The sequence below is a fragment of the Meleagris gallopavo genome, chromosome 1 (genome assembly GCF_905368555.1).
Source record: "Meleagris gallopavo chromosome 1, MGAL_WU_HG_1.1, whole genome shotgun sequence".
Classification (NCBI taxonomy): Eukaryota; Metazoa; Chordata; class Aves; order Galliformes; family Phasianidae; genus Meleagris; species Meleagris gallopavo.
Window position 1 is genome coordinate 172,936,692 of NC_139404.1, and position 24,954 is coordinate 172,961,645.

The window sequence follows — 24,954 nt, forward strand, 5'->3', positions numbered from 1 at the left end:
GGGCAGTTTGTTGCCAAGTGAAATATTTAACAGATAATTTCTGCCTACCTTGTGCTCAGCAGAAGCATCAACTGTGCCCATTCTTTCTACCACACCACTTACTAAAAACTAAAGGAAACTCGGTTATCATTAAGGCATCAACCCTTTTGTCAAATGTAGATGAAATTATACAAAAAGTTTTAGAATTACTGCAGGAGGACAGACTCCAGAATTGTCGTATCTTTAGCACCACAGCCTAAAATCCACAATTCACCATGGAAGAGTTATACTAACAAGCATTTTTTGCTTAATTGTGTACCACAGACGACTTCTTAGTTGTCAGCCCTAGCACACAGATGAAATTTGTGAAACTGTCACCTTAAACCACCTGGTGAGGCACAACAGGGCTGGGATGATGTGAATAAACTTTTTCTTTTCCTATCCCAGTTTTTAGGTAACAATTGCTGACACACAGCTTCATGGGCCCAGCTTCACTTTCTCTTAGGTTTCCATTGAAGTCTTCCTCTCTGACTACTGTCAGCTACTTTCTTACTCCTTCTCCAAATGCTATAGGAGATGCAAAATCCTTTCGCTTATCAAATATACCAAGAAACACAATGTCCTAATTTCTGATAATTCTTCTAATTTCTGTCCAAAGACTAAAAGGAGAATCTCTAATTTTTTCCAACTTACTGTGGACTTGCTACAACACAGTTGAAAGATCTACCTTTTTTCTACCTGCATTTTCTATTTTTCTGACATTGGCTTCTTCTTCATAATTTCAATCAATTTAGTTGTAAGTGTCATGACATCTTTTTCTTGGACTCTAACAACACAACAGACTCCTCTCAGCTGACTTTACGCATCTACAGGGCTGGCACCTAATTTCATGGTGATTGGCTTACTCCTGTAAGCACTGGAAAAAAATTAAACATACAACACAGTCCATCTTGGTCAAAGAGAGGTACCTCTCTCTCTCCACTATGAAGAAAAACTAGAGGAAGCCTAATTTATATACACAAGTCAACAAGAAGATGTTTACATTTGAACAGTTAAATACAACAACCAGTGGCCATCCCTACCCTCATTTTCTGGCAGAATGCAAATCTCAACTGCTTTCCCTTGAACTGCTCTTTATTAACAATCCATGGCATTTGAGGTGTACCTTGTATGAAAGATGTTGACTACATCCTTCTGTGTTGCTACTCCATCACAAATTCTGGAGGTTCAGGCTCTGATGGAGTTTCCTAGAAAAGAAATGAGTAGATGTGTCAACATGATAAATTTCATCCAATAAAAATATCTAGGCAGGAGAAGAATTACTATGTGCGTATAGAAATTAACAGTGTGTATCTACTGATGCCTTTACTGAGTCGTGCATAACTTCCCCTGAAGGTTAATAGCCATGAATATGTAACATCCTCCTTCTTTTCTCAATTGCCTCCCTATTGTTTTTTACCTTCTGTTATTACAGCATTTCTCAGTGTAACCTATAAGACCTTTGGTAAAGAATTATGTCTGCATGTGAGCATTAAGCATTATTACAAAAGCATAATAATTCCAGTAGTCAAGTTAAATATAATTGCAAGGGGAAGAGAAGACAAAAGCAAATGGCAGTTCACAATTCATAGGTATCTCACTTCACATGCTTTCAATCTTTTCCTGCAGGACTTTGTGTGTGGGAGAAGGCTACAAATGAAGTTCCCTGCAAGTCTGTGCTAAAAGCCTGCATCAAACACCTAAGTTAGACACAATCTATGGAATTTACGTAACGATAACCAAATCAATTTAGAAACCAGTTTTGTTAATCTGACACAGACCCTAACTGTGAATAGCTTTAAACTTATCTGACAGTGTCTGCAATTATTCTACCTTAAGAGACACTTTTGAACCAAATCAAATGTTCACGGCAAAAGAGCTCCATTAATTTATATCAGCTTCTGACTGAACTAACTAGAATAAATCAGAGAAAGAGGGCATGCAATCAGCTCAGCTGGCAGATTTGCAGATTGCTGCAAAGGGGCATGATAAGTCTCTGGGGTTCAACTGTGAGTAATGCCCTTCTCTACCACCACAGCTGGAGCCTGTCTAACCACAGCCACTGACACCCACCAGCATCATCTCTTATCCCAGGCTGCTATGTATATAACCTTTATCAAGAAAATAAAAAGATGTAAGACCTGAGAATACACCAGCTGTAAAAGAAGTTTCAGTGAAGCATCACCCTCACACAGAAACTTGCTTCACTCTCCTCGCCTGAGATCACTGTTAGACAGCAAGTTAGTGAAATGAAATACACGAGTCCCAGCTGTTTTAATACAATGCCCAACAAATTAGCTCAAACTGTAGATAAAGAACAGTTTAATGCCATATTTTATATTAAAATGTGTTAGAAACATTTGCGCTTTCCATTCCTGGGACTGTTGTGGAAGCAATAATCTTCAGTCAAGAGGCAGAACAGACGGTCAGGGAACTAATATTTCTTAGGTCACCCCAGCCAGGAAAGCTGGAGTTTGTCTGATCACAGCAGCAGTAAAAGCTATAAAATATCACACTCATGGCTACCATTCTTTTATGTTATTAGCAAATTTATGAATTCCTGATGGCTGTTAGTCCTTCTTCTTTTTGTCATCTCTCATATCAAAGACCATACAGACATAATGTGAGAAAGAGTAAGAGGCTGGACTAAGTGCCCTTTCAGCCTGAACTGTCCTATAATCCTCACATACAGCTAATGTACATGGCTAGGTTTTGGAGAAGTTGTTCTCCTCCTGTTGCCACTTCACAGATCTTGGCAAAATGTGCACACAGACACTTCCCAAAACAGACCTTGCTCTGAGAGGTCCAACAAGAGTGACAAGGAATCACTACTGTGTTCAGTAGCTACTCTTCTAAGGGAGGCCAGTGGGAGCAAGGATATCCTATACTACTAGGAAGCAGAACAACTTGCCTCAAATACTACTGAAAACACTGAAGGAAAAAAAACACACAGAGGTTACGATTAACTAACCAACCTTCTTTCTGTCACAGTTTCCCAGATGAGGGATACGAGCCTCAGACAAAGCAGTTTACGTGCTGTCTAATGTGATAAGAGGTACAATAAGTCTTGTGAGAATGGATTATGGTGGCACAGGGCTGCGTAATGTCTGCTTTCCCTGACAAGCATTTAGGTCTCCAGTGTCCGCACAGCATCTATGCTTTTGTATGTGACAGAACAGCAGGAATTGATGTCCTGGACAGGAAAGTTTGAAGAAAGCTGGAAAAAGGGGAAGCCAGAGCTGCAGCTGTTATAAATTCATCACAATTTTGGCTCCAGTTCTAAAATACTCAAAAAGGCCTAAGAATCTCCACATGATTTTCAGGGAAGCGAGATATGTACATCTATGAGTGACACATTCACACACGCTGCATTAAGTGGTACTCTCAGCACCTAGTTTCAATCCCTGCTCTTTCACTTGCATCAGTTAGCATTTCCGAGAACTTTACTGAGATACAACCTCATGCTGCTACCTTAAGATTGCAAGTTACATTTTCCAGACAAATTACGTTGCCATCGGGAGCTATCACTAGGCTGTTATTAGCAGGATGCTCTCAGCACTGTCACACAGGAGCTGTGGCAGCAGGGAGTGACTGCAGCAGTGCAGCTCAGCTCTTCTGTGGTCTCAGTGGGCTCCTCCTGCCTCCACCTCCATCCTCCTGGTGCTCGCTGCAGCTCTGTCGGGTCACCTCGTTCAGGAGCAGGCACAGCTGAAAGCCAGCTGTTTTTTGCAGGGGCATAACTGGCTTTTAGCTGAGTTGGACCCCAGGCACGCCTCACCAGATGGCAACATCAGGGTTACTGCTTTGTAAATAAACAGGAGAGCCCAGCCAGGATTATCAGAGAGGAAGACAGGACTGCCTATCCGGTGGCAATATACAGAGGCTGGCCTGTACTATGAATCTACATCCTCAGAGAGGTGTGTGCCTCTATTCCTGCACAGGAGACCAGGCTGCTCACAACATTCACCCTCAGCAGATGATGCCCCGTAAGGCCATCCACCAACACCAAGCACTGCCCAAGGAACAGCCAACTCCTCACATCTACTACATAGAGGCGACGAAACCCCCTAACAAAGGCCACATCCAGCCTACTCCTGCGTGCCTATCCAGGACAGCAGTGTATTTTCTTTCTCCAAGCCGCACCGCCAGCTGACACAGAAGCAGAGGAGCTCCGCATTCTGAGCGAAGCGCGATCCCTGGAGGCACGCAGGACACGCCCGCCGCCCCCCGCAGGCGCAGAGGGCTTTTCCTTTGTTTGCAGCCGGCCGGAAAGCCGCGCCCCTTCCCGCTTCGAGCCCGCGGGCCGTTAGCGGCACATCCCGGCCGCCTGACTCATACCGCCGAGCCCGAGCCAGCCCCGGGCCGTCCCTCACGGGCAGGGAGCGAACCGCCCGCCCTGAGGGGAGGCCGCGCCCGGGGGCGGGCTCAGACGAAGCCGCGCCCCTCCCCGCCACCATGGCAACCGCCCGTCGCCGCCACGCGCGCGCGCGCCCCTCTCTCCTTCCCCTCATCCCCCTGTACCCATCGCTCGACCCCCCCTTCCCCCCCGAACCCCGCACCCCCATTCCTCGCTCTGCTCGAGCGCAGAAAGGACCGCGTCCCCCTCCCCGCTCCGCCGGCGCCGGGACACGCACCCCGCTCCTCCCAGGTAATGGCGGGGCGGCTCCCTCAGGGCGCGGAGGAGCCGCGGGGCGCAGCGGCCCAACGACGTCCGCCCCGGCGGCGCTGGGGGCGGCCGGGGGTGGGGGCGGCCTGCCGCGGGGCATGCTGGGAAGCGTAGTCCCGCGGCGCCCGTCGCCCGCCGGCGCCGAGCAGAGGAGCGGCGGGTGGAAACTACAACCCCCAGCGCGCTCCTCTGTTGCGTTGGGGGGAGAATCGGTGCTTTGCCCTCGCGCGGGGGGGCGCTGTGAGGAGTGGTGGGCGCCGACCGGTGTGGGCGGGGGGAGGCGGGCAGGCCCGTCTCCCTCAACTCTGAGGGGACGGAGGGGCCGCAGACGCGGGGATGGGGCCGGCCGAGGGGAGGGGGAGAGCGGAGCCGCCGGCGAAAGGGAGCGTGGTCCACAGGGCTGGAGGAGGCCTTGGGGGCGGCGGGAAGGCCGGTGGAGGGCAGGAGGGTGCCAAGGCCCTGGGGCTGGCGGCTCCGCACGGCGTGCATCGCGCCCGCTGTGCCGTCACGGTGTCCGCGCTTTTGGCTCCTCTGCCTCCCCGTGTCCTGTGCTGATGGCTTCAGTGCTCTCCTTTACCTCCTGTTTCTCAGTAGGCGTGGGGACCCTACAGTTCCTGTTCAAGGTGATGTGTGGAATACAAATATTCATTGTTGGTATGCTGTAGGGATTTCATTATTTATTTATTTTTCCCCTGGCAATCTGAGAAGCATCCCTGCAGTTGTTTTCCTACATATGTTAATGCTGAATGCCTGTTCCTAATACGTGGCTCGCAGAGAGGGGTTTCTATCCAGTGGATGTTTGATCTTTATTGCAGTTGAAGGTTTGATTTATCATAGAGGCGTTTGAGTTGGAAGAGACCTTTAAATGTCACCTCATCCAAGTCCCCTTCAATGAGCAGGGACACTTACAGCTCCATCAGGTGCTCGGAGCCCCATCCAGCTGACCTCGAGTGTCTCTGGGGATGGGGCATCCACCACCTCTCTGGGCAACCTGTGCCAGTGCCTCATCTCTCTTATTATAGAAAACTTTATTCTTATATACAGGCTAAATGTATCTTTTTTTAGATTGAAACCATTTCCCCTTGTTCTATTGCAACAGACCCTTATAACGAGTCTGTCCTTTCTTACAGCCCCCCTTTAGATACAGAAAGGCCACTCTCAGGTCTCCCCAGAGCTTTCTCTTCTCCAGGCTGATCAACCCCAGCTCTCTCAGCCTGTCTTCATAAGGAGCTTATTTATTTGTTTACTTTTGCTGACATCAGATGCAGCCTGGGCAGGCTAAGGCTTCCCAGGCCATGGAGTCTCTGCTCACAGGTCCAGACTCCTCAGCGGTCGCAGAGGAGTGGGTCCTGCCCTCAGCTAATGACAGCCTCAAAGTGGAAGTAAATGGAAGAAAAAGAAATAAAACCACATATGTGGTTTTCTATTAAAATAATTGCAGAAAAAAATATTCTTTGGGGGACAAGCTGAGAAATCTGACAAGACTTGATGTCTGCAGCTCTAACAGCAATATGTATATACATTCTAAAAAATACAGACCATTCTTCAGAAGGCTTTAAAAAAGCAAAATTCTAAGTTGAAACATTCATTATCCTAAAGAGCAAATTCTTTGGAATTCACAGGGGAATTTGAAAGAAGGGAAAGCATCCAGCCTGAATTCTGACCTTATGAGTCAGGGTTATAAACACATGTGTGAGTCCATTAAACCTGCAATTATTCATGGAAAGTTTATCTGACTTGCAGATCAGCTTCACTAGGAATGTAGCAACACCAGAACTGAATCTCCATGTAGCTGGCTTTGCTCTGACAGTGCTCGTGAGTTGCAGTGGTGTGGAAGTGTGGATGTGCTGTATCCAGGGCCAGGTGCAGGAATAGTTTACTGACTCAGAGACTGACCTAATGAACACTTTGAACCCAAGCTGGTTCTGCACAGACCCATCCTGAGAGTCTTTAGTGGCATGTTTCCTCCACCAGAAAAGTTTATGTGGAGAATTTGAGGTGGAGAGAGACAGAAGGGTTACTGATCTGGGCTGATTTTCCTGAGTTTTGGACAAGCCCTGCAGAGGCCTTGAAGCATCTGAGCTCTGCATCTTGCTGAAGGAGGGATCCACCACCTCTAGGCTAGTATCATGTGGGCACTTAAAGCTGCTCTGGGTTTGGTGTGGCACTAATGCTAGAATTGCAGGAGACCATGCTGTAGAGGAGAAATGCTGGAGCCAACTTGAGTCCAGCAGACAGCAAAGAAGATGCTAATACTATCACAACCTAAAGCACATGTGCATGGAATTACGCTCCCTCAAGTGTCCCATAGCATTTGTATTCGCTGTTTCATTTCAGTTATCTAGGCTAGTTGATGAGCACCTTATTACCTGATGTAGTGCGGATGTGACTGTGTGGACGAGCTCGAAGTTGGCACATTAGGTACTCTGGAGGAGAATGCAGTTTGCAGTCAGTTGTAGGAACGGCACAGCAATTTCTGGCACTTCTCTTTCTAGGTAGTTCGGAGGCGCTGCAAAAGATCATTGTGCTCTGCAGGATGCTCACTGCTCAGAGCAATAGCATTAATGCACTGACCAGCTGCTTAGGGGCTTCTTTGTATTTGTGATTCCTGTTAACTTGAGGTGAATGTCTTCACTTCATTTGAAGATTTTTTTCTTTCCACTTGCATTTTAAGCTAGCTCTTGGAAGAATCCACACCAGTTGTTCGAGGCCTTTGTGCATGTCTCATCTTACCAGTTCCATGCACGTTTTCCCATTATCTCTGCATCTAATGTTTCAAGAGGGAGTTTCAATGCAAAGAAGCCCAATGCCACTTAACAGAAAGCAGATAACCAAAAACTGCTGAAACTGAGCCACGTGCTTACTTATTCACGTGTATTTTAGCAGAAATAGTGATGCAGTGAGATAACGATTGTTAGTGCCCATCCAAGTTCATGGAGCTGCTGCAGCAAGTCGAAGGAAAGCCAGGTTACTGGGGAAAGAGATTTTGCTGTGGAACTTTGTGAGCCCTTTTGTTTATTTGGTTGTGCATCTCTGGATTGTGATGACTTTATGTACATTTCCCCCTTTTCTCTCAGTTTAAGCTGCAGGTCCTTGCGCAGCCACAATGGTCACCTAAAACTGGAATTTCCTTCTGTACTTTGTTTAGTGTGAAAAACGTTCTGAGGCTGTGTACTGATTGGGGCCCATCATGATGCTGTTGTGGGAGGTGTGTAGTTGTGCACAGGATTTCAGGAGGGTTCTGCCTAAAATTGTGTTTGGTTTTGGACTACAGAAAAGACATTGAAGCCTTGGAGTGTGTCCAGAGAAGGGCAGTGAAGCTGTGATGGGTCTGGAACACAAGTTTGATGGGAAGTGGCTGAGGGAGCTGGGATTGTTCAGTATGAAGAAGAGGAAGCCCAGGGGAAACCTTATTGCTCTCTACATCTGCCTGAAAGGAGGGTGTGGTAAGGTGGGGGTCAGCCTCTTCTTCTATCTAACAGCAATAGGACAGGAGGGAATGGCCTGAAGTTGCACCAGTGAAGGTTCAGGTTGGATATTAAGAAAAATTCAGGTGAGGCAGTGGCACAGCTCCTCCACCAGGGAAATGGTGGAGTCACCGTTACTGCAGGTATTCAAGAAATGTGGAGATGTGGCACTGAGGGATGTGGTCAGTGGGCATGGTGTGATGAGTTGATAGTTGGACTTGGCGATCTTAGTGGTCGTTTCCAACCTTATGATTCTATGAAAAGCATGGCTCTGTCTTTTGATATTAATCAGGTCTCTCACATTGCTTTTGTGGCTGCACAGCATCGCGCTGTGTATTTGTTCTGGAGATAATGAGAACCAGAATTAGTAACTGGTCTTCATCTGTGGATGCCCAGGCCTTGCCAGATGTTCTGCTGCCCAGTCAGCAGAACTGCACAGCTGCTATGATGTGAGACCATCTGTCCAGAAATCTCAGGGAGATTTTTGGTCTGCTCGGGTCAGCTTCTGGTCAGAAAAAGATGCAAGTCAAGGTTAAAAAATAGAATCATAGCATCAGAATTTGTGTATTATAGCCCTATCTGGGGGGAAATTAACTGTTTTGAAGAGAAGTCTGACTAGCAGGCAGTAGGCAAGGCTTGATGTGACTACTGAGACTGTAAGAATAAAGAAGAAATAAATAACTGCACAATTTAATGTATGTCATTTTGTTCTGTGCAGGAGTCAAATGCCTGTGGAGAAAATGGGACACAGTTGTGTAATTGATTGTCTCAAAACACATTGGCATGAATGAAAAACAGAAAGATTGCAAAGATGCTTTTGTGTTGGCATTTGCAAATTTGAGTGTGTAGTAACAAGCAAGAAGAAAAAATCCTGCTGCAGATCCTGCCTGAAGTGAGGGCACTGATGCTCCTGGCAGCTCCCAGTGAATATGGACGCAGGGATGGCCCTGCATACACGCTTCAGCTGGAGATGGTGTGCAGAAGGAGCAGTGCCTGCGCTCCCCCTCCTGCCCACTGTTCTCACTGGTATATCTCTGACTGTGTAATGTTTTAATACTTTAAAAAAAAATAGAAAAAAAAGACCATCTTTTGGATCTTGCTCAATTGTGCGTTGCTTTGGTTGTGGGAGAAAAATTCTTTCCTGACCCCAGCTAAGGATCAGCTCAGCTTATGCTCCGAAGAATGGAGATTAATATCCCCTGTGACCTTTTAGCCATGCTGCTGCAGAGTTTTTAACAAGTGGGCTTAAGACCCTGTGTGTGGCAGCTCTACTGATGAAACGTCTGTAATGTCTCTTCTTGTCAATGATCCGTGAACTGAGGAATCTCAGAGCGTACCTTGATGTACAATGGAGCTGTTATGGTCTGGTGCAGGAGAGAACCATACAATGCTAGGATGGGAAGCTGGTGTCACGAGGAACGTGTAAGTTGTCCTAGATGTACTTGACAACAGTTGTCCCTTGCTACGCATTTATTTAAAGTATGCGGCTGTGGCACAGCAGGAAAAACAAATATTTTAAAATGATACAAAATTAATTATGCACTTTCTATTTCTGGTTTCTTTGGTGTATACAGCGTATTAACTTCATAATTCGATGCAGAACAGATAATTAAAAAATATGTATAGAATATGGAAAAATCCTCTACCTAGTTCTAGCGGCCTCTTCTCACTGGTGTGTAGCTGTCCAGAAAACAATCCAGGAAAGAAGGCCTTCCCCAAAAGACCTGATTTTTTTTTTTCTCCTGAATTGTGGGCATGTTCTGCCCTGCTTTCAGGTCTGGCTGTTCTGAATGAACAGTACCATAGCTAGTAGGTGTAAAAGGACTGCAACTTGTTTAAACAATTTTTTGCCATCAGTTTGAACTAGTCAGTCTTTTTGCAGTAGGGCCTCAGAGCATTGCCTGGTCATAAGGGGGAGCTTTCTTAGGACTGAGGTCAACAGCTGCTGTTTCCAACACATCTCGCGTAGCTGGATGATGTTACAGTCACCTTTTCATGTCAGTATTACCTGATTTGGTGTCTAGAATAGGTGATAAGTAAAATTGAAATACCCAAATGCAGGAGATTCTGCTAGTCATAGTAGCTCTGGAGGCATCAATAGGCATTTCCCAATTGATAGGATACTGTAGGAGCACGTGAACATGCAGTGACTTCCCTGTGTGCTCCAAGTTACATAGAATCATTAAGGTTGGAAAAGACCACTAAGATCACTAAGTCCAACCATCAGCCCATCCTCACTATGCCCACTAACAGTGTCCCTCAGTGCCATTTCCATGGTTCTTGAACACCTCCACAAAGTTTCAGTGGCTCTGGGCATGCAGAAGCTCCACAGTGTGATGCACGAGCCATCAAGCTCTTGCTTGCCCTTCTATGTCACCAGCATCATGCTGGGAGCCCCCAAACTTATGGAGAAAATGGGAGATTATTGTATGGTTTCCCATCACATTTTTAAGCCATGTAAATTTTTCCACCTCCTCTTCAATTATTACAGTCAGGGTTCTAGAGCTAGAACTCTCCATCCTGCCCTCCCTCAGCTCCAGGAGAGAGCAAATTACAGGTGGTTGCCACATCCACCTACATTCTGCATCCACCTTGAGGTTTCCAGCAGCCTGAGACAAGAGGCAGAGAGCGGGGACAAGCAAGCCCTGGTGCCACCACCATCCTCAGGGCAGTAGGAGAGCAACAAATTCTTGCTGGGACGTTCACCAGTAAAGAGGCCATGTGACTGTGGGCTTAGTGACAAGAGCAAGAATGGGCTTGGTGTGTGGGTTCAGGCTAACCTCTTCTCCCTGCACTGATGTTTGTCTGCCTTGTGTAGCTATTAATCTTATTTTTGATTTCCTGAGATGTCCATTTGGATGAATGTTGGGAATTTTGGGGTTTGAGTTAAGGCAAGGGAATTGGGGCTACTTTTGTATGGCAGGGACTTAGATGTTGGGTTATGGGGGATTTGGATAAATTCGATGGGCAGGCACTGCTTGGATCTTGAGCCTTAAATACAGACCTTTCTGATCAGTGCCTCATGCTTTCAAGTCTATGGTTTAATACTGCTTTCTCAGACATTTACTGGGAGAAGTATATGGGTTTGCCTTCAACTTGTGCCATGATTTGTTGCTTATATATGAAAAAGTTAGTAAAAAAGTATTAATCCTAAATTGTTTGAGGGACTAGGGGAAGGTTGTGCTTTGGTAAGTGTCATTTTAAGAAGTCTTAAATGTGGATGCTAACTCTGCTGTAAATCCCAGAGGGACATGTTAGACTTAATGAAAAAGTGCAAGTCAGCATCTGGATGCTGATGTACTTCACAAGAATATTTAAATAGAAAGAGGCTCTCAACTTTGCCTATAGTGGAGCTGTCGTTCAGCAGCATTGCAATCTCATTAGGGAGAGGGCTCTCAGAAGTGCTAAGTGCAGACTTCCACGGTGCTGCTTGAAGCATTTAGGCACGTATGTAATCCAACAGCATAAAAAGCAATTTAGTGCCTTGTGTGATTTGTGATTCACAGGTTGATGGCTGCTAATATATTGTGGTGATCTACAAATTAAAGTTTGGCTGGTTAGATCCTTGAAGATCAGGGTAGGCAGGGCATTTAATTTTCTTGCATTAATTTAATGAGACTGCGACCAAAGGCAACAAAGAAGTTGTATAGCCCTTTGTTTGTTTTTAATCACTATAAATGAGTTGTGATTTATGATCTCAAACCTTAGGCTTGATGCTTCAAGAGCTAAATGCTTGGTAAAGAAAAAAAAACCACAATTCAGCTTTGAGAGAAGTAAGAAAGCTAGAATTTCACAGACTGAATTACTCTAGCATGTAAAATTAGTTTTGCTGATGATTATATTCTCTTCTAGATTTCTGAGTGAAGATGAATTTGGCAGAGATCTGCGACAATGCCAAAAAGGGAAGAGACTATGCACTCATTGGGAATTATGACTCTTCTATGGTGTATTACCAGGGTGTCATCCAGCAAATCCAGAGACATTGCCAGTCGATCAGAGATCCAGCAATTAAGGGCAAATGGCAACAGGTATGGTGAAATAAGGTTGCCTGTATTGTGTTACTTGGTATTTGAAAAATATTCTATACTTCCTCAACCTTTTATAGTGTAGAGGATGTATATTTCAGCTAAGTTTATAACATTGCCTACACGATGTTTAGTTGACATTTATAGGGAATTATTTCTGATGGTGTATTTGGAAGAAATCTTTATATAAATGTATAACATTTTTTGCTTTGTTTTCACTTACGATGTTTGGCTAACTATTAGTCTGTTCATGTGTGATTGTATACTCTGGAAAAATTGTCTTGCTGAGGACTTCCCTTTGCTATTTGATCTCTTGTCCATCTAATATTCAGCAAATTAAGGTGTGAGTGAATGGGTTAGCGTCAGTAGAATGGCTGTCTGAGTAGGAGATAGATATGCACACTACAACATGCAAATTGCATGCCCTTGGTCTGGATCATGTATCACATATGTGTGTGTATGTATATATATACACATATATTTCACTGTAGAAAATGTACTCTATCTAAAAAAAAGAAAAAGAAAGATACCAACTCAGAGAATAAAAATGTAAAAGTGTATTCCAGAAAAATAATCATACTGTATAAATAATGTTTTGAAAGAACGTAGCTCTTACAAAGGATATAATTTTGCAGTAGCTGAAGAGATGATTTCAAGGAGTGTTTTTCTAAATATCAGTGCTATTTAAAAACAAAAGCAAAATCTTTTCTTTATTGCAGCAAGTGCTTTGATCATGATTTTGTGCTTGAAATGTCTGCTTCTTGCAGTATTTTGTGTACTATTAGCTAAAACTGTTAGCAATCAAATGATAATCAAATCATAATACTATTCATAGGTCTTTATCGTGAAACTAATTATTAAAGTCTGTGCACTGGCTAAGATCTTGATGGCAAAGGATATGTGTGCACAAACAGCAGTGATAGTGCCTAGCTTTCCTGGTGCTGAAAGAAGCTAAACATTGTATAGGAGATACTGACACTTGTGTTTGTATTCGAGCTCCTCCCCACCCCAGGCCACACTGAGTGGTATTTGTGCCCTGATCTTGTTCTTATTTCCTGCCAAATTTGTAGCTGATGTGCAGGTAAAAACATGAGATTTTCCTTGTTCTGCAGCTGCATTTCTGCATCACCCTCACTTTTAGTACTTTGTGTTTCCCCTGATGACATTAAATCTTCCATTAAACTTTTAACAGCTTTTGGCTTATGAAGATTACTTCAAGTCTCACAATCTCATGGCATTGTGTGTTATTTCAACTGCTGCCTGTGTACCGTGGAATGTATGCTGTACACTGGACACAAGCCTTGAGTATAAAGGGACCTTTAATGCTGTTTCCAGGATTCTTCTCTAGGAAAGGCAGTAGGCACCTTACCAGTGAATCTGAAGTTGGTAGCTTCTCAGAAATTACCTCTTTTAAGTAAAATCAGAATTGCCCTAACAGTGTCTGTACATAATTTAAAAAGCACTATCCCCAGAAAGAGCATCAGCAGGTGGAGTACTGTCTGTCATGTTGTGTGCTCATGATAATTCTCAAACTTCTCAGTACAGTGGTGGTAGCTAAGCTTTGTCAAAATCTAGCTTTGCCATTACTTGAGCCAATCTCTGCTCAGGCTCAAATATGTAAAAGTAAGAAGTGTGGAAAAAAACCTCTTCTTCATTCTCAGACTGTCTTCATTATTTATAGAACTACCTGTAGTCTTGGGAGCAAATGATAACCCTGGAATCCGAAGTTTTTTCACAGAAGCACTTCCCTCACTGGGACCTAGAAAAATTGACCTGCTTTCTAACTCGCTCTTCATAAATAACTGTGCTTTCTCATTCTGACTGAATAAGAGGGAATCTGATGATCTGGATGTTAGCACTGCTTTCCAGCTCCAACAGCAACTACCTCCAAACAGCCAGTGCCATGCAGTTGCTGTCTGACAGACTGCTTCTCATGAAAAGTGTAAACACAGAAGTTACATCACCAATAAATTGTGTTGATGCTGTACACATAAATTTAGCAAAATTCAGGTCTAACCCACTTGGTAGCAGCAAAGTGCAGAATCAAAATCAAAATATTCCACTGCCCTCTTGAAAAGCAAAGCAATCCTTGGGTTAGGGAATGAGTGCAGGTAGTTTTTACCTAACATTGTCTCTCATCTGGAATATGGAACAAACCTGTTCTTTAGTTACTTCACTTTCTTCATCTTCTGATGAAAATGAGGACAATAATGCCACTGCTACTTTTTTATGTGGAGTTTGGCAATCTCTAGTTGGGCAGATCTGTGCCTGCTGGGAATGGTCCATGACTTGGACATGTAGGCAAATGCTCAAAGGAGAAGAAAGGATTATTACTTGAATCAATTCTTTAGGATCTGCTGTCTGTACGCATGTTCTCAATTCATCTTGATCCTTGAACCTCCTGAAGGATTCCTAGGAAATGGACACTGAGGGAAACTGGCAACATCAAACCTGCCCTTTTTTCTGTCCAGTTGTGGACAGTTTATGTTTTTTTCTGAGGCAGTGACCTCAGTTTCAGGTGTTGTGTACTCATTCCTTCCTAACATTGGAATGTCCCTAAGAGTAACATACCTCCAAGAATGGTTAAGCTGTGCCATGGCAGTCAGTTAGCTTGCCACTTGTATGGACCATTATTCTCTCCCGTACGGTCACTTTTCTGTAGGGGATTTTCCATTAGTTGAATCTGCTTTGTGGCTCTGTGTATTAACAGGATTTTGCCAGCAGTTTATTGAGAGATGCAGAGCAGAGATGAACCAGAACTAGGTGAGATTTTGGGTCAGACTCCCAAAGACTCTTTATCTACTTTTCTTTGCTGAGGTGTCAGGATTTTTTAATTTCTACAGGCTGGTCTAGTGAGAACGATGCTCAGTGCTGCAATCCAAGTATTTAGTAGGTTGTATTTCACACAGCACATGCAGACAGCTTCAGCTTTCCTTGCTAGGAGTTCTTGTGCTTGGTGCTGAGAGGATAATTATGAGGAGGAGGAACATGAACACACAACATCAGTTCCACTGGGAACAGCTTAGGGATGCACGTTCACTTGAAGCAATACTGCTTCTAGGGTGTCAAAACCAGTGCTGACTGGGGATTGTTATTAATCTGGAATAATATGCACAACTTCAAAACAACAAAAGATGCATCTGGAGATCAGTGCAGGGTATGCCAAAGTAGCAATGTGACAATATGAGAATTCCCCTAGCCCTTTCATGAGGTTCATTTTCTGGTTAGTTGCTTGGCATGGTGATATTGAGCATCACTTGCTAGTGAGACCCTTACTTGTTTTATATTCTGGAGGGTTTGCAGCTTGTTCTTGGGTGGCTCAGAAGAGCCTCAGTCAAAATCAGAAGCAACTCATCTTATACTTCGCAACTAAAAAAGGTAGACTTTCTCTCACGACTGCTACTTGAACTTTACTACTTCTGACATTCCCCTTGTTTACTCCAGTAGAGTTTCTTGGCTCTTGTAGTCTTTTTACTAGACAGCTGGCTTGTAGGAAGGAGCTGCTTCAGTGACAGTTCAGCAGCTGCAGAGTGACAGCTGAGTGTGCCCCCAGGAGATAGCATGGTCTTTTGTCAAGGCCAGAGGCTGTCGAGCAAAACCTGCTGCATGTTATGACCGTGTGCTGTGTGTTGCACAGTATCTGAGAGCACAGGAGCTGCAGCTAAGGCGGAAATTGGACAATTTTCAGGGTGCTGTGAGAGGCCGGCAAGGCACCTTTTCCAATCAACCCCACTGGAGCAGGTGATTAGGTGCTCTGTGCTCTTAAAATAAAGGTTAATTCTGGTTTTATAATTTTAAATGCCTGTCAGTCAATCTGTGCCTGTTGTTTCTGCCTCATGCCTGTCTTATTAACACTCTATAAATTGCTTCATGAGTAATTAAGGAATATTCTGCATGAAGATCTCTGAATACTGTGCTTTGACTCCATGGGATCACACAGGGCATCCATTTTGGGTATGACTGAAAGAATTGTTATTTTCAGTTTTTTAAGTGGAGCTTGTTGAACAACTAATGATAATTACATGCTGTAATTTCAGGTTTGGAAAATGCTTTCATAGAAACTCTATTAGTTTTGTTCCAGCATTATGCAATTAAAAAACAACCCCATGTGTTGTATGCATTTACCAAAGTACAAAATATTCATGTTATGGGAGGTTTAGGCTGTAGCGTAACAAGTAAGAGCTGGTCTCAAAGGTACTGCTGTTGCAAGATGTGGAACATGGAGGAGCTCTGAAACTCTCTGGAACTACCACAAAGAGAAAGTGAACTCAGCTCCTGGTCGTTGTGTTTTATACCCATGTGTTAGGATGTTCTTGATGCTGAGTGCTCAGCAGGGCCACGCTCTTCCTACCCAGCCTTCTCTCAGCAGCATCCCTGCTCTGCACCCTGCTGTTCTTTGTCCTGGTATTCATCTGATCACAAGCTAGTGAGCCAGTGCAGTTTGCTAATTCAGCAAAGCTCCTTTATTTATTTATTTAGTTATGACCCTCCTAGGCTTGTTTTCTGCCATAATTGAGTCCAGAATAGCTGTAGTGAGTGTGGCTATGCAGAAGTGAGGAGGGTGAGATCTTTCTTTTTGGCAGTGAGAGCTGTTAAGTCAGCCCATGATTAAACACGAATAACATAAAAGGATTTTGGGGGAGTTCTCTATAACCTGAATTGGAGCCACCTGGTAGCCCTTACACCTGAGGGAAGGGGAAAAGAGACTGGGTGAGCCCAGACCAGTGATTTCCCTGCTTACAGCTTTTAGGGGCTGCTGCAGGGACTCATCCCTCAGAGGCTCTGGTCAGTCACCTCCCTAATTATGGCACAGCCCCTCTTGGTTTGTATCTGGCTTATTTGTTTGCCAGCTGCAAGAAACACTTTTTGCACCTGTTTCATCTGACTCAAACTCTTCAAAGCCTCTAGGAATTTGTCAAATGGTTTTTCCTTTGTGATTGTCTTGTTTAAGTACATTGAGGGCTTTTGGTCGGCTCATTTGCTGGGTACCAAGACAGTGATAAGGGCTGTGTGTTCCAGAGTTTGCTCAGATCTTGCTAACAAATGGGCAGCAGCTGTTAGTTTGTTTTCAGCTTCCAAGGCACCAAAAGCTCACTTTCTCAGCATTTTCAGATGCTACCCTCCTTCCTGCTCCAGGGAGCTGAATGACAGTGCTCCAGTCCTTGGTGAGGGGCTGGACACTGTTTTGATAGCCCTGGGGAGGGGGGGAGATAAGTGTGGTAGAGAAATGGGGTGAGCAGATATGAGCCAAGTGTGCTTCTGCACATATGCTGGTAGGACACAGCAGCCTGCACTTGCCTACCATGGTTCCTTTCTGAGCACATAGGGGAAATTATAGGTTGCTAGCTGCCTCTTTTCATCAGTAAGTGCCATTAAGAAGAACATTGGTAAGGTGTGGTGCTACTTAACATTAATTTCCATCACAAGAGTGAAGGTTGGTCCTGCAGGATGGAAAGCATCATTGAACAGCAGGTGGAAGACTGGTAAAATGCCATGCAAGTGCACTTAGTGAATCCGAGTACATCTTAAGCTAATGTACCACAAGCTCATGTTTTTGAGCAAGAATGTAGAGTGCCTTTTTGGCTGCTGATGTGTACTAAGGGCTGGTGACCTTAACACACAAAACTTGAGCTTGCAGCAAGCTATATGACTTAAAACTTGTGAAGTTTCTTCACAGATTTATTTTTCCCAGACTTAATGGCAAAAAATAATGAACAAATATTCATTAAATAATTTTGAAATTATTGCAGAAATGCTAATGGTGGCAATGGAGACATTAAGTATAAAATTCAGCTGCGTAATTCTGCAATCAGTTTCTTCATGAGACATAATTTCCTCTCATTCTTTCCTCACCTACTTTGCTTATCATTTGAACTTATGCTACAGGGTGTTAAGGTTCCCCTTTTTTTTCCTAGTCTTCGTAATCCATCAAAAAATTGTTTTCTGTTTTGACTCTACAGTAATATTGTGCCCATCAAAAAATCACTTTTATAATATTTTATTTTACAGATTTGGCCAGTTTTCTTACTAGAACCCTGGAGACTGTACTCTGAGAAGTTCTTTTATGCCAGAATGGAAGCAAATGTTTAAGATCTGCAAGTGGGGCCCTTATGCTCTAAAACTATGTCTTAAGTGTGCACACATGTCAACAAGCACACGTAAACTTTGGCAATTGCATATGGTCTGTGGTGTCAATCCCTGCATTAGCAGTCATGTCTCCAGGTCTCCTCAGACACTCACAAGCAGGAGGATAAACCCAACTGATTCAATTGTTGATGCTGCTGTCAAGATTTCTGTCAGCCTGATGTGTCTGGGGTTTGGAATGGAAACCCTGGAGTCTGAGATTTTGAGATTTACGTTTTAAAAATGTAACCATTTTAAAATGATGTCTGTGTTTCTGAAGGTTCGGCAAGAATTAGTTGAAGAATATGAACAAGTTAAGAGCATTGTTGATACTTTAGAGAGTTTTAAAATGGACAGACCTGCAGATATCCCTGTGTCCAATCAAGATGAGCCTTTTAGAGACCCTGCTGTTTGGCCTCCTCCAGTTCCAGCTGAACACAGGTAATGAGTGGCTCAGGCAGACTGGTGGAATTAAACCAGGCTGCCTTAATTTCATGTTCTTTTTAGAATGTATTTGTAACATGAAAATTGCATTTCATTTTCTAATAAAGCATAAATATAATTTATTGGGGAAAAATAAGTAAATTATAGTCAAATTTATTGCTGAAACTCTAAAAAAAAAAGTCAGTCCTTTATTCTGGTAGGAGGGATCTTGGAGATAAATGAGCTTTTGGTGGCAGTTGTTTTCATCATGTACAGAGAGGACATTTTTCCATTCAGTTTATTTAAACCGTTGAACTCACTGGTGGCTGAGGAATTGAAAACGAACTGAAGGATCTGGAAGGATGTGTTGGTTAGAACTGCTCCATACCTACAGCTAATATGAATCAACTTTATTGAATCAACTGGTTAATTTATTGCTAACCATGTTCTGCTCTATGTGGTGTTCTTTCTTCTGTAACCCCTCCAAAAGTAACTTTAGTTAATTAACAGTTTTCTTAAAATAAATTGCATTTTGTGAAATTCCTATTTTTCTCTAATAAAACCTGACACAGGTGGTTAGAAAAAATGATCTAATTTAAATGTGGTTGGCAACTTTGCCCACAGCAGGAGTTTGGAGCTCATTGATCTTTAAGGTCCCTTCCAACCCAAGTGATGCTCCAATTCTAAATACAAGAATCAAATTTTTCATGCCAGTGTGTTTCTATCAATAACAAATAATGTTGATGTTTGTGTGCTCATATATCCAAAGGAAGAAATTAAAGTGAGAGATCTGGGTTAGCAGAAAGAAGTGCCAAGTTGTGTAAATTCCTGTGCTTTATGATTATCAGATAAATTGATCTTTACATTTCAAAAAAAGCCACCATAAGAATATGAAAGTAAAATAATATTAACATTGATTGCTTTGGTGAGTGATATAAATGATTATCGAGTTTTTGTGGTAATGCTGTGAGAAATACAAGATATATTCCTTCTTGTATCTTTTGTAGAGCTCAGAGCCCAAAGTTCATCCACATCTTTAAGCCGAAATTTAAATCTTGTGCATAAAAATAAGGACAATTAGCCACTATCCTGTGCTGTTAAGTTTGAAGAAATTGTTTGAAAGCAAAACCCAGGAGTGCATATAAGTATGTGCTGCTGTTAAATCGTATTCCAGGGAAGTGTTTTCTTGTAGACAATGCAGAAGTTGAAGTATGGATCACTAATTAAAGTTGGGTGACATTTCTGGCCACGGATTTCAGTTCCGTGTTCCAAAACCAATCCCTAGAGCAAAATGACTGTGACACCTCGCCTTAAAAATAAATTCCACCTCCTTCTGCCGCTGCTCTGTTCCCTTTGACATCGTGGGTGATGCACAGAGTAGAGGTGCTTGCAATTTGGCTTTGTTTACATTTACTTTTGAGGCAATTTTTATGTTTTGACATTTTTACACCGGGGAATGAAGATGGCGGTAGGAGGATTGTTTTAACATTCTGTCTCTCTGTTTTGGGGCCTGTCAGAGCTATTAGTCAGCTTTTGTTTTGCTGGGGATGTCTTCTGGCTGGGTAGAACTTATGCATAGGAGTGTAGCCTGATATATTCTCCTTATTCAAAGTCAGAGGAAACTACAATTACAAGATTTAGTAAGTTGTATCCTCTCTTGTTATATGCATGCTCATTTCTTGTAAGATTGGTATAATGGTATTGACTGTTATCTTTCTTTCCACTACTGAAACTTCTCTTTTGTATTTTTTTTTTTCTTCGTGTCAGACAGAAGCAGAAATAGGTTTCTAGATTTGCAGATATCAACACACAGGATAGGAGCTTGTCAGCTTTGGTGATAATTCACCAAGGCCATTAATAGAATATTAGAACCATTCCTTCTGAATGTTGCTCTTTTTGCTGTTTTTAGCATTTTATTGATGTGCTTGCCTATTATCTAGGGCCCCACCTCAGATCAAGCGTCCCAACCGAGGAGCAAAGCCTTCGAGGAAGGAATCCCCAGGCCTGCAGCCCCGTGGGCCCGTGGGCAGAGCGCAGCCGGCAGCGAGGAGCGACAAATCTGCGGGCAGCCGTGACAGGGAGCAGAGGGCCAGAGGGAGGGATGACAAGGTGAGGAGTGCGGCCGAGCCTGGAGCCATTCTTAGCTTCAGTTATCAAATAATAAAACTCTGATGTGGCTGTGTAAAGGCCCTTCTCTGCCTCCTGCCTCCCCCCCCTCCCCCCCCCAGCCCTTCTTTTTTCTTTGAAGAGATTCAATTCAGGTTTGTAAAGTGCAAAAGTGAGACCAGTGCCCTTCTCTAGGCTTTACAAATAGGATTCCACGGTACTGTCCTGCCAGTAAGATGTGCATGGAGGTCTAGGAGAGTTCTGTAAGTGCTGTGTTATGCAGGTGTGTGCCAAGTTATTTGAAATTACAGATTTGAATGTGATGCGAGGGAGACATAGCAATTTTAATTTTCTTTCATTTATGAAAACGCTTTTGTTTTTATTATTATGTTTAGGAAGGTACTTCTTGGAAAGGGTTTTTTTGTCTTGAAGAATAAAATATGAAGAATAAAAAACAATAATGAAATGAATTGGAATAAGTTATGAATTCTTTCTTTTGAAGATCCATGCCAAAGAATCAGTGCTGAAGTGAAAGAGGCAGTGATTCACTGTCAAGGAAGGGCTGTGTGGCTGAAAAAAACTGCCTGTGTGTGCAAGTCACTGTTTGAGACACTTGCATTTTAAATGTAATTGCGGAGTCAGTGCTGGGAACCCAAAGAATCTGTGGTATGAATGATACAAGTCCACAGTGTGCTGAGAGGGCTTTGTCCTGACAAAGACGCAAGCATCTCGTTCTGTGCAACATGCAGTTTTGTAAGGATCTTAGTAAACAAAGAGGAGAATATTTAGTCCAATTTTTTTCCAGATGACTTTGGTCAGCACTCTCGTGGCTTTTCTATTACAAGCTGCATCTACACAGTGCAGAAAGAACTCAGAAGGTGCACCTTTTCCACCATAAATAACTCTTTTGATACACAGGAAAAGTGTTAGGATATACCAGCCCTCATTATCAGTAGCACATAAGACCAGGCATATCTTTAGCAGTGCCACTGAGTGATTCACAGATCAAGTTTAGTCATTTTAGAAATCTAAAATAAAAAGTCTGTGACCTGCAACCTAATAAAAAGCTTGTAAGGATCTGTGAGATGATTTACAGTTGTTCCAGAGACACGTGGTTTGTGACAGATTCCCCAGATGTGTTGGTGCAAGGTAGCCTTCAGGGCCTCAACTGTAATGAGGGTGGGCTTTGCAGTGATGAGCATTACTGGGCTTTACTGTGAGGAGCTCACAATAGCATGATTTGTACAACAGTGTCAGGGAATAACATGATTAGTTACAACACCTGCTGTCACACAGAGAGTCATGAAGGTCTTCCTTTTGAACAGTGCATTTTAAACACTACCCTCATCTGAATAAATTGGTCACTAGGTGGCAGAAGGAAAATAGCTACCAATGCCTGCTCTTCAAGAAACGTGCTCTTCTTTTTGTGTTTTTCTAACTACTTGGTAGTTATATTAACTTCTTTGTCTGGGGTATATATGCAAAAATCAAACCAGGTTACAACTTGTCATGTGCCTTTCAATGATTTTTGTAAAGAACCCCTGATTTTCCTATGAAGATAGTTTTGAACGAAAGAGGAAATAACCAGGTGTGGGTAGTGAAAGAAGCTAATGCAACTTTCCATATTTTCTGCAGAGGCGTAGAAAATAGGTTTAACTTCCCTTTCAGTTTTATCCTTTCTTATTTTGCATGTGTTGATAATTTTCAGATTCTGAAGTAAACCTCTGTATGTCAAATTAAAGATGTTCAGTAACTCTTCATGGTCGGTTAAAAACAATGGAGCAAAATTGAAGCTTCAAACTAAAGTCATCAGATATCAGTTTTCTCACAGTAATTAAGCTCTTTAGTTTTCAGGCTTGGCTAGGGCTACTAAGAACATACGATGAACGTGGGTGACAGACCCATTTCCTGAGATGTGGGCTGCAGTGTAATAGGTTGCACTCTTTCCTGGCTGTAACATTACCATGTAATATGCATATTTATTTGTAATATTTTTCAACATAAAATATAAATGCTGGGGCTATATTTAGGAGTATTTTGCTTTGCTGTGTGTATGAAGCTTTCTATCACTGTTCCTCCTTCCCTGGCCATATCATCTTTTCGTTCGGACTGTAATCACCCTGAGATAAGGATTTTTAACCCCTCTGCCTGTAAAATGCTATTTTGTAATGCTCCATAATTTTGAGCTGAAGCCCATCTTAATGGTTTTTATCCACTGAACCCTTACATTTACACATTTCTTTTTCAAAAATACTACTTTCAAGTGCTTTTTCTTCTGAGGTCCATGGGAAACTGGTTGGTTCTCAAGGTACCTTCTGCTGAATAATTTCCAGGAGTTTTAGCTTATCATCAGTAGCTCAGTTTAAAGAGGCAGCATGACTGTTACCTGGTATGTCTTTGAGAAATCTCATAATGCCATATTGTACATTTTTTAGAATTAACTTTAGATAATTTTTGAACCTCAGTGGATGAAGATGGTTGATATTATGAAGGATATGAAACAGAAAAGGGCTGTGCTGCCATATCTGTGAAGAGAATATTAAAATTGATCAAGATATGATTGTTAAATATTTCTTTTCTTGATGATGCTGATAGGCAATATCAGAAGTAAAGGCAAGGCAGGTTATAGGAAAGTGAATGTGAGATGAAGTAGTTGCTTTTAAGTGGAAGTACAGGCATCCATGCATTATGACTGGAAGGCTGCATAATTTCCATCCCAGTACCGTGCAAGAACTGGGGTGAGATGGCAGCACTGGGAGCAGAGATTTCTAGTAAAAGTTACTGGCTCTGATATTTTCTCACTGAAATGGCAAATTGGCCATGTCTGTATTTAGAGGTGAAAAGGAAAAGTGATCCAGGCAACTGGAGTTTTTAATTTTATCTAAAAAGCGTGCAAAGTTTTAAAACAACTGTAGAGCAGAGGAAAAGTAGAAGACTTGGGAATAACCAGAATAGAGGAATAGTGGAATAGAGATACACCGTTTCTTAAGCATAGGTGTTGCCTTCACTAGCACTAACAGTTAGAGAAAGAAATTAATCTAGCTGGATGCCACATGGGAGGTAATTAGTTAATCTAGAGAGACTTAAAAGACCTAGAAGAGGTGTAGAAGAAGAGTAGTGGAGGAATTAAGCAGCAAAGGGAATTTAGACAAGTGGTACTGAAAGATAAAGTAGCAGTCAACTGGCAAGTTATTTATGGATTTCTTCAAGGCCAGAGACTTACTCTTGTTTTAGATTTAAATTAATGATTGGGCCACAAAAAAGAGACAAGTGCTGATTAAACTTGCTGATAACACTGAGTTGGGAAGAACCAACAGAGAATGATGAAGGTGTTGTCGAGGAAGGGTTGGATGACTGTGTTGGAGCCATGGAAAATGGGATGATGTTCAATGATGCAAAGCAGCAGGTCATGTACTTGGAGATGGCAATGATATTTTCTGCTAGAAGATGGGAGCTCAGCAATTGTGGAAAAGCTTTAATGTATTAGCAGATGTGATCATAGAATCATACAAACACCAAGGTTGGAAAAAACCTCTAAGACCATCCAATCCAACTGTTCACCTGTCACCAATATTTCCCACTATTTCCCATCAGTATCACATCTAAATGTTTCTTGAACACCTCCAGGGATGGTGACTCTACCACCTCCCTTGCAGCCTGTTCAGCACTTGACCAGTCTCTTGGAGCAGTAGTACTTCCTAACATCCAACCTGAATCTCCCCTGGTGCAACTTGAGGCCATTCCCTCCTGTCCTATTGCTGTTACATGGAAGCAGAGGCCAACTGCCATCTCACCACAGCCTCCTTTCAGGCAGTTGTACAGAGCAGTAAGGTTTCCCCTGAGCCTCCTCTTCTCCATACTGAACAATCCCAGCTCCCTCAACCGCTCCCCATCAGACTTGTGCTCCAGACCCCTCACAGCTTCCTTGCACTTCTCTGGACACACTCCAGGACCTCGATGTCATTCTTGTAGTGAGGGACCTGTGATGGTATCAGTTGAAGTGAGAGCTACCAATGCCTCTAGGGATGCTCATGGTGGCAGTGGCTGGAGCATTCTGTGTGCATTCAACAGCCAAGCTCCAGGAAAATGTGTTCATACAAGAAGAGAGGAGAGCAGAAGGGCTGCT

The 24,954-nt window shown here is 43.0% G+C and overlaps 1 protein-coding gene and 1 long non-coding RNA gene across 16 annotated transcripts in view; one reads left to right on the top strand and one right to left on the bottom strand.

The window, feature by feature from the left end:
* The window catches only part of LOC104917546 (uncharacterized), a 52,370-nt gene extending 47,595 nt beyond the window's left edge, over window positions 1-4,775 (bottom strand). For all 12 annotated transcript variants that reach the window (XR_014881080.1, XR_014881078.1, XR_014881079.1 and 9 more), the window contains exons 1-2: window positions 4,653-4,775; window positions 1,145-1,226 (exon numbers count right to left, since the gene is read on the bottom strand). This is a non-coding gene — a long non-coding RNA (uncharacterized LOC104917546). The remainder of the gene's footprint in view (window positions 1-1,144; window positions 1,227-4,652) is intronic.
* KATNAL1 (katanin catalytic subunit A1 like 1) overlaps window positions 4,492-24,954 on the top strand; it is a 39,173-nt gene continuing 18,710 nt past the window's right edge. Inside the window, exons 1-4 of one of the 4 annotated variants that reach the window (XM_085216070.1) lie at window positions 4,492-4,666; window positions 12,004-12,179; window positions 18,580-18,740; window positions 20,663-20,831. In XM_085216070.1, coding sequence (XP_085072196.1) covers window positions 12,018-12,179; window positions 18,580-18,740; window positions 20,663-20,831 — 492 coding nt within the window. In that variant the 5' untranslated portion in view covers window positions 4,492-4,666; window positions 12,004-12,017. Of the gene's footprint in view, window positions 4,667-4,741; window positions 4,897-5,108; window positions 5,308-12,003; window positions 12,180-18,579; window positions 18,741-20,662; window positions 20,832-24,954 lie in introns of those variants that run through there. The other 3 variants (XM_085216068.1, XM_010728923.4, XM_010728924.4) reach the window with 3 other exon arrangements.